This window comes from Esox lucius, chromosome 1 (assembly GCF_011004845.1).
Source record: "Esox lucius isolate fEsoLuc1 chromosome 1, fEsoLuc1.pri, whole genome shotgun sequence".
Taxonomy (NCBI): domain Eukaryota; kingdom Metazoa; phylum Chordata; class Actinopteri; order Esociformes; family Esocidae; genus Esox; species Esox lucius.
The window spans coordinates 26417956-26425427 of NC_047569.1; the positions used below are offsets into that span (position 1 = coordinate 26417956).

Here is a 7472-nt window from a genome sequence, read left to right on the forward strand (position 1 = left end):
TACACAACACACAGAACTGTTGTTTTCTTAAATACCCCATCCTGAATCACATTCCAAGTGAAAAATAAATCCTTAAGGAATCCTATAGGATTGGTAGATTGTTTAACTAGGGATGAGCGTAACACTAAAACCAAAAATTATCTAGACTGAATTGTCTAGAAGAAAAAGGCTGTTCAATTCAAAGCAGTTTAACTGACCAGAAATCCCTTCTGACAGCTATCATTTAACTTTTCCACATACAACTGACATATAACAGGTTTATTTGAGGGAAAATTAACACAGCCCCCTTCTCTTCATTAAGTGCCATAGGAGAGCCCAAATGAAGTGCAGTACTTGGTTAATAAGGTGTACTTTGGAATGCAGTCCAGGACAGTTGCCTGATCAACAGTGACAGTAAAGACGACTATCACAAATGGAAGTACCAGTCATGTTTCAGCCATGTTTTGGATTGTATTGTCATGTATGTACATATATTATGGTAAAGTTCTAACACTGGTGATGATGCCAACAACAAAATACTCAGAGGACAGCAAATGGGAGGAGGACATAATGTTATTTCTCTAAAGCTTCTGTTGGGAAACATCCAGTCTCTATGGAAACATAATTTCTAACTGTACACCATTGTATCATTTACTCTAGACCATTTCCAGTTCTGTTTTAAAAGTTAGACAATACATGAATTTAGAAATGGGAGAGAAAACAAAAGAAAAACATATAAACAAATCACAATCAGTGGATGAATGTTTTCTGAACGTAGGTTAACTATATGCAAGTATTGGGATACAGGACAAAAGGGGTGTAACAACAATCTGTAGGATCAATAATGAGGGAGATTATCTAAATGGTCCTTGTCACTGAGACAATATCAAGCCATCATTTCAGCCATCAGCAGTATACCAAATAACACACAGCATGTCAGATTCCTCCCTGGCTCACAAACAAATCCACTGGTTATTCCTTACTGGGAGCAAATACCACAGGTTGTCCATCTTTATCTGAACTTTATGTGAACTTTCCAACAACATATTCTGAACCACCTTATATGACCCTTCAGAAAAACTGATGAAAAAGAATGATTACATTTATGTGCAAAGCATAAGCATAAAATAAAGTATGATAAACCAAAACCCACTCTGCAGGCCTACAAAATCACAACACTTTTTGTGAATAGTTAGTAACAGCTTCAAATCTACATAGAATTGAAATTCTAAGAACAAATGAGCAAATTACTGACGAAGGTGAGTGACTAAATGTGTTCATTTCCCCTTAGTTTCATCATGACTAGTAGTCTCTGGTTTGTATATACAGTTCGCGTAGATTTCATATATCCGTCCATCCATCTAGCCATCCATTTATTTATTTGTCTTGTTTATTCCAATCTCAAGTGTTTCTCAGTCTTTATATCCCAAATATACCAAAGACCTGATGGAGACCTCAAGGTTTTTGTATCAAGCATCTCAGAGTAGTGGTGCTAATCAAGCATCAAGTCCTGCAATCCATGCAATCTTCTTAACTAAGATGTGAACCGCAAAACTGATCCTAGATCGGTACTTGTACTCCAAGATGTTTGACATATATGCGCCCAGACCACTGGGAGTGGATCACTCTAGCTCTCCTCCAGCCAGGAGGGCTTGTCTGACCCCGGGGGCTTTAACTTGACATTGAATTGTCTCAGAGTCTGTTCCAACTGCTGCTGGTTCCCAGCAAAGTAGGCTGAGATAGCATTATGGAAGAGAAGCAGCTGCTTGTGCATCACCTTCACCTACACAAGACAGAAAGAGAAAAAGAGTTGGGGACACAGAGGAAGATATAGAATTATGGTCCACTAACCGAGCAACCATACGGACCGAAACAACAACTCTGCTAGGTAACCCACCTTGTTCTCCTCCAAGAACTTGAGTTTGATGGTGACGTCGGAGCGTAGACGTTCATACTTGTCTCTCTGCACCTGGTACTGCTGCTGGGCCACCTCTATACGCACCATGGTGGCTGTGTCCCGAGGCCCCAGGCTCAACTCCTCCAGGTCAGCCCTGTACGCATCAAACTCCAGCCTAGAGGAATGGGGACGACACCATTATAACAGCAAATAACCAACGCTGTCTTGGCCAGTTAGAGCATCTGGAGCAAACAGACTCTCTAATCATTAAACTAGACACCTTGTCAACAATGCCAAGGGACTCAAGGGATGTGGGAAGACATTTCACTATTTAGAATGGGTTAATAAAAAAAATTTTTTTAGTTTGTCCCCCCTGGGGGACCGGTGTGGGTCCGGGCATCGTCTCACCTCGCAGCCTCGTATAGTTTGATGGTCATCAGTGTGTCCTCCATGGTCTTGTTGACGAGTGTGTTGATACTGGACACAAAGAAGTTGATAGCTCCAAGCAGGGCCTCTCCGTTCTTACATAACAACTTCTGGGTCTCCGCGTTGTACCCAAACTCATCCTGCAGCCACGCACACACGCACGCGTGCACGCACACGCACACACACACACACACACATGCACACACACACGCACACACACACACACACACGCACACACACACGCGCACACACACGCGCACACACACACACGCACACACACGCACACACTAATAGAGTCGCTGTTGACTGGTTCAAAAAACGTTAAAGTTTGTCCGCATGCAGCAGTGCCTTCAACAGGTGTGCCATCAACAAAACTGTCTGGCATCAATGACTGGTTTGGCAACTGCCCCACTGAGAGCACACTGCCTGCCCTCCAGGACAATCACTCCATAAGGTGGCCCAGAAAACAAGTCTTCCTGCTCCCCTCCTCCCCACCTAACTTTCCACCAGTCTCCACAGTTTACTTAAATGTTGGTTTGACTGCACTCTAGGAGGGCTTAGCTGTCACCGTAGCCTGTGAATACATTTCACTTTCAAAACTACAGTATTTGGTCTCCTCAGTTCCCAAACACTTACTGAGTGTTGTTAAAAGAGGAGATGCCTCACAGTAATAAACATGCCCCTCTCCCAAATCTTTTGGAAACATGCTGCTGGCATCAAACTCAAAATGGGCTTTTTTTTTTTTTAAACCAATAACATTTCTCTGGTTCAACATGTGATATGTTGTCTTTGTACTATTTTCCAGTAAATATAGGGATTAAATGATTTGCACATCATTGCATTCTGTTTTTATTAGCATTTTATGCAGCATCCCAGCTATTTGGGAAAAGGGGCTGTATAAACTGTAGAAACATACTCACTGTACCTCTCCTTCCTGAACCTTCCTCTCCCTTGCGCTGTACTGTACCTGGGACCATCTGAATACATTTGGCCCCAAGTTACAATTATTTATTGGATCTCTAAAAAACTCTGTGTAGGGATTTAATATCTTAGGTCCAATATCACCTTCAGTTTAGGAGATTTCCGGTTGTGGTCTGTGGGTTGAAGGTTAAAAGGTTAAAGGTTCTTACCCTCAGTTCGGGCGATTTCTGGCTGAGGTCAGCAAAGGCGTCCCCCAGGGCCTGCTGTGTCTGGACCATGTTGTAGAAGTGGCTGGTCATGGCGCTGGTCAATCTCAGAACCGACTCGTACTTCCTTTTGGTGTCCCTGAGCACTTCTATCTGTGCCTCCAGCTCCAGGTCGACCGTCCGGGAGCCGCGGCCGAACCTCTCCGAGAACATCTGTTTGGTACACTGGGGTAGGCAACGAGAGGGAGACCACAGGGTAGACACGAGGACAATCTGCTCGGTAAACCTGACGGAGGACCCGTTCCCCACATTCTCAGAAGGCTATCACCCGTGGCGACGCGGTACCTTGTAGGTGTTGATGCCCCACTTCTTGACGCTGTCTAATTTCTCCACGGCAACGCCCCGGTTTGTCTCCTCCGCTGACATGTTCTGGTTGCTGTTGCTGTGATGCATCCCCGACCCTGACACACAGCATAATGAATGACACACACACCACGGTTTGGTTGCAGAGTCCTGGTTGATAAAGTATACGGTCATTTACTAAAGGTATCCGGTCAGCACCGCGGAGGGAGTAGCGCTACCACAACACAGGCTACACAGAGGCAGCCTTCATCTTCATCACTGCTCCGGAATGTGAATACCTGAAATCTTCCTTTTACGCACCAAGTATGTATCTGAGCCAGAGTGTGTCAGCGAATGAGTGATGGGTTGAGATGGCAGTGGATGTTCTGATTGAGTGAAAAGAGGTGGGTGGGGTTGGGTGGGTCTATTGTTGGGTTGGACAGTTAAAGTAAATCTACTAGGAACAAATCCCAGGTTTTCCAGAAATCCTGGTTGCTAGATTTTTGCTTATTCCCTGATGATTCCAAGAATCTTGGGACTGTGATTTCTGGAAAACGGGAAAATATGTGAAACCTGGAATTTGTTAACCATAGTCCAGTTGTACCTGTGAATGGCTGGCTGGTCTGGTTCTGGTTGGATATCCTGCTGGCTGCTGAATGGCTAGAAGCCAGACCTACAGCCTGCCCCCTGGACTTCATACGCAGTTCTAGAAAGGACATGGGAGGGGAGATGTGGGGTGATGTGATGTATCATATGGAAAGAACAAATCCACATAAGAAAAGGTGAGGTGAGGGGATGGTCATGGTGAGTCATGCATGCGTTTCATGCCAAAATGAAGGAAAAATATGAAACATGATCATAGTGAGTGGGGTCAATTCCATTTAAATTCGGCAAGTACCCAAGAATTCTAATTCAATTATTTTCTATGTTTTTTGGAGGATTTGGTTAATATCAATTGAATGGAATTCAAATATAATTGACTCCAACCTTGGAAGTAGTGTATGGAATTATGCAAGTCACATGTTGAGTTAATCAACATTAAGTTAGTTAGTATATCTGGTTAGCAGACAATGTCTTTGTTAGAAACATAAACAAAAACATTAAAAACAGAACACAGTAAATAAAACGGCTTGACAATTACATTATTTTGTTTAGTAAACACTGCTTGTTTGTGGTCAGTAAATATCCAGCGCCATGCATTCGGTATGCATTGGGGAAAAACAGCAGCATTCCCTTCGTTCCTTTGACATCTGTAGACAAGACAGTGTTGTTGAAGAAAGAGCTGTCAGCAGTGTCTGGGGCTCAACAGTAATCCAGGACACAGCCAAGGCTCATTCTCCTGCAGAATTAAAGGGTCACTAACAAAGTCCCCCCAAAAAAATCAAACAAGGCAGAAGTCCTAAAGAGGGGCATCTACAGTAATGAGGAGGAAGATGTTTGAGAGGTTTGAAGCCACCTGTGGGCTGGGGTTCGGCTGCAGGGATAGGGGTAGAGGCAGGAGGCCATCTCCTGTCCAAATACTGAGGGTTGAAGCGGATAGCAGGGCCTGAAGGACAGGGGTTTGGTTAAGGTGGTCAGTTACAGAAAACAGGAAGTGGATATCAAAATCAAAATAGCCAACTACAGTAGAGAGGCTGATTACTGTTACTTGTAAACCAATGCGAAAAAAAAGAATGTTAGGTCCACATAGAATCATTGATGCCAGGATAGCATGCATCGGGGGACCTCTGGTTAAAAGAAGACTGCATTTGATCTTTATTATCAGGAAGACTAAGTTGGGGAAGAAAAAAAGAAAAAGTATTTACTCAATGCTAACAACACAAACAAAGCACACCTTATAGGACCAGGCTATTCACTGAAGCCTGGTCCGTTATGGTAAGATCATTCCAGTTGAATTGATTATTCCAATTAAGCCTAAGTGGACTAAATTAAGTGGACATGGTGGTAGGAGAAAATCATTAGCAATAGGGAGAGATGTGTGTATTTGCTCATGGAGAAAATGTCCACGATGTCATAACAAAAGAGAGCAGTGAGAGCGAGAAACAGTCATGTGTACCTTTTCAAGGAGCTAAAAAAAGCATGTACCTTTGATGGATGAGGTGGGTATGACGCCCCCTGCTGGACCTCCGTAGCCTCCTGACACAATGCTGGTCTCATTCAGGTTGGGACCAGACACCATCACCTGCTGCAGGTCCTAATGAAAAGCCACAGCACATCAGTGGAATAGATACAGACTTAACTGTTGGAAGCTAATGCACAAGGCTCCTGGAGTTTACGGTCAGCCTGGTGAAGACCTTTCACAGGCCTAGTCGTTGCTGCACACCGAGACTCACAGGCATGAAAATGGTTCAGTAGATTAGATGCAAAACTATTCAGTTGCAACACAGTTAATGAAGGTTTAATGTGGTTAGTCGGAGAATTCTACTGTTACACGTACACTACATCTAAATCTACAGGTCTGCTACCACAATGTAACGCGCTCTCTTATCTTTTCTACTGTGTATCCCTACCTTCTCATCTAAGGTCCACTGAATCTTTGTAGCCTGCATAGAAGTGAGACATAATACAGTAGGAATAAAACACACACCGACATGGGATCCAATGAGAGGTCATCACACACAGTATACATCATGTAAATACTGTACGTAGTGATCCACCACAAATGGTACCCTATTCCCTATATAGTGTACTGCTGCTGACTCAGGTTAAAAGTAGTGCACTATAAGAGAAACGGGTGCTATTTGGGACACAGAAATTGACCCACCTGCTCCAAACTGTCATCTTCAGCCAGAGTCTCTCCATTGCTGTTGATGGGAATTTCCATGGTAGCTGCCTTGCCCATAAAACTGTCTGCCATGGTGATAGTCTGCAGGGGGGAACAAATGTGGAAGAAAAAAAGAGAACATAGTCCCACAAACTGCTTTTAACATTAATGCTACTTTTTCAATGTAAAAATCCTGGAATATGTGTCTGTTTCAGAATTATACGCAGCCTAGCCAGCTGTCATTTGTAGAAATGCCTTGTCCACATTCTTTAGCTAGCTGGCTGTGAGAGCTGTCCACTGGTACGGTGCTGAATGCAGGATATACAGTAACTTGCTCTCGCATCAATCACCTTTCACAACATAACATTAGGTTAATGCTAGATATGGCTAGCTAGTTATTCGTAATCATAATTCATTTTGTATCTAGCCACCTAGCTTTCTAGTAGCAATAACATGATATCTAGCTAGCTAGTTCCAACCTAGTAGCCCTAGCCAGCTAACGATAAGCTGGTGTGCTGCTGAAAACTCTCTCAATTCGCATTATCTGCTAGCTAGCCGGCTACCTGGTGTAGCGTTAGCTAGGTACCTAGGTGCAGTAATCTCCCAAAGTCAAACGTAGCAGCTTATTCCGAACCGTATTTTCTTTATGGTTAATACTATGAACGGAATGACACCGTTGCAATGTTTATTTTCCGTCTGTTGATGAACGCATGACTGTAGTCGTGATTCCGTTAGCATCCCCCGGTATAACCGAAAGCAGCCTGCAGATAAAAATCCCTACTGTAGCGCCCTGTCCTACCCCCGCCTCTCTTCTGGACGGAAACGTAACGTTACGTCAAGTCGCCACGTTGAACATCCCCATCCTATGATCAATTCCTCCTCCCCTGCACCGCCCTGCACAGGCTGCACAGAGCGATGGCTGGGGTGTATATGGTTT

The 7472-nt window shown here is 43.8% G+C and overlaps 1 protein-coding gene across 7 annotated transcripts; it reads right to left on the minus strand.

Moving 5' to 3' along the window:
- Positions 1-419: 419 nt before the first annotated feature.
- arfip2a (ADP-ribosylation factor interacting protein 2a) lies at positions 420-7364 on the minus strand. Of its 7 annotated transcripts, none has more exons than XM_010869331.3 (11): positions 7122-7364; positions 6536-6637; positions 6282-6314; positions 5857-5965; positions 5228-5317; positions 4376-4477; positions 3775-3890; positions 3433-3654; positions 2285-2442; positions 1877-2051; positions 420-1762 (listed from the first exon to the last, which is right to left on the minus strand). In XM_010869331.3, exons 2-11 carry the CDS (start codon positions 6626-6628, stop codon positions 1607-1609), a joined length of 1254 nt encoding a protein of 417 aa, XP_010867633.2. In that variant the 5' UTR covers positions 6629-6637; positions 7122-7364; the 3' UTR covers positions 420-1606. The 7 variants fall into 7 exon arrangements, with proteins under 7 accessions (XP_010867633.2, XP_010867684.2, XP_010867736.2 ...); XM_010869382.3 differs by having other exon boundaries at positions 7099-7364; XM_010869434.4 differs by lacking the exon at positions 6282-6314.
- Positions 7365-7472: the final 108 nt, after the last annotated feature.

Coding starts and splice junctions, on each gene's coding strand:
- arfip2a (XM_010869331.3), bottom strand. CDS start 6,628: ATGGCAGACAGTTTTATGGGCAAGGCAGCTACCATGGAAATTCCCATC. Junction 4,478..5,227: donor AGCCGAACCCCAGCCCACAG/GTGGCTTCAAAC, acceptor TGTCCTTTCTAG/AACTGCGTATGAAGTCCAGG. Junction 2,052..2,284: donor AAACTATACGAGGCTGCGAG/GTGAGACGATGC, acceptor CCATTCCTCTAG/GCTGGAGTTTGATGCGTACA.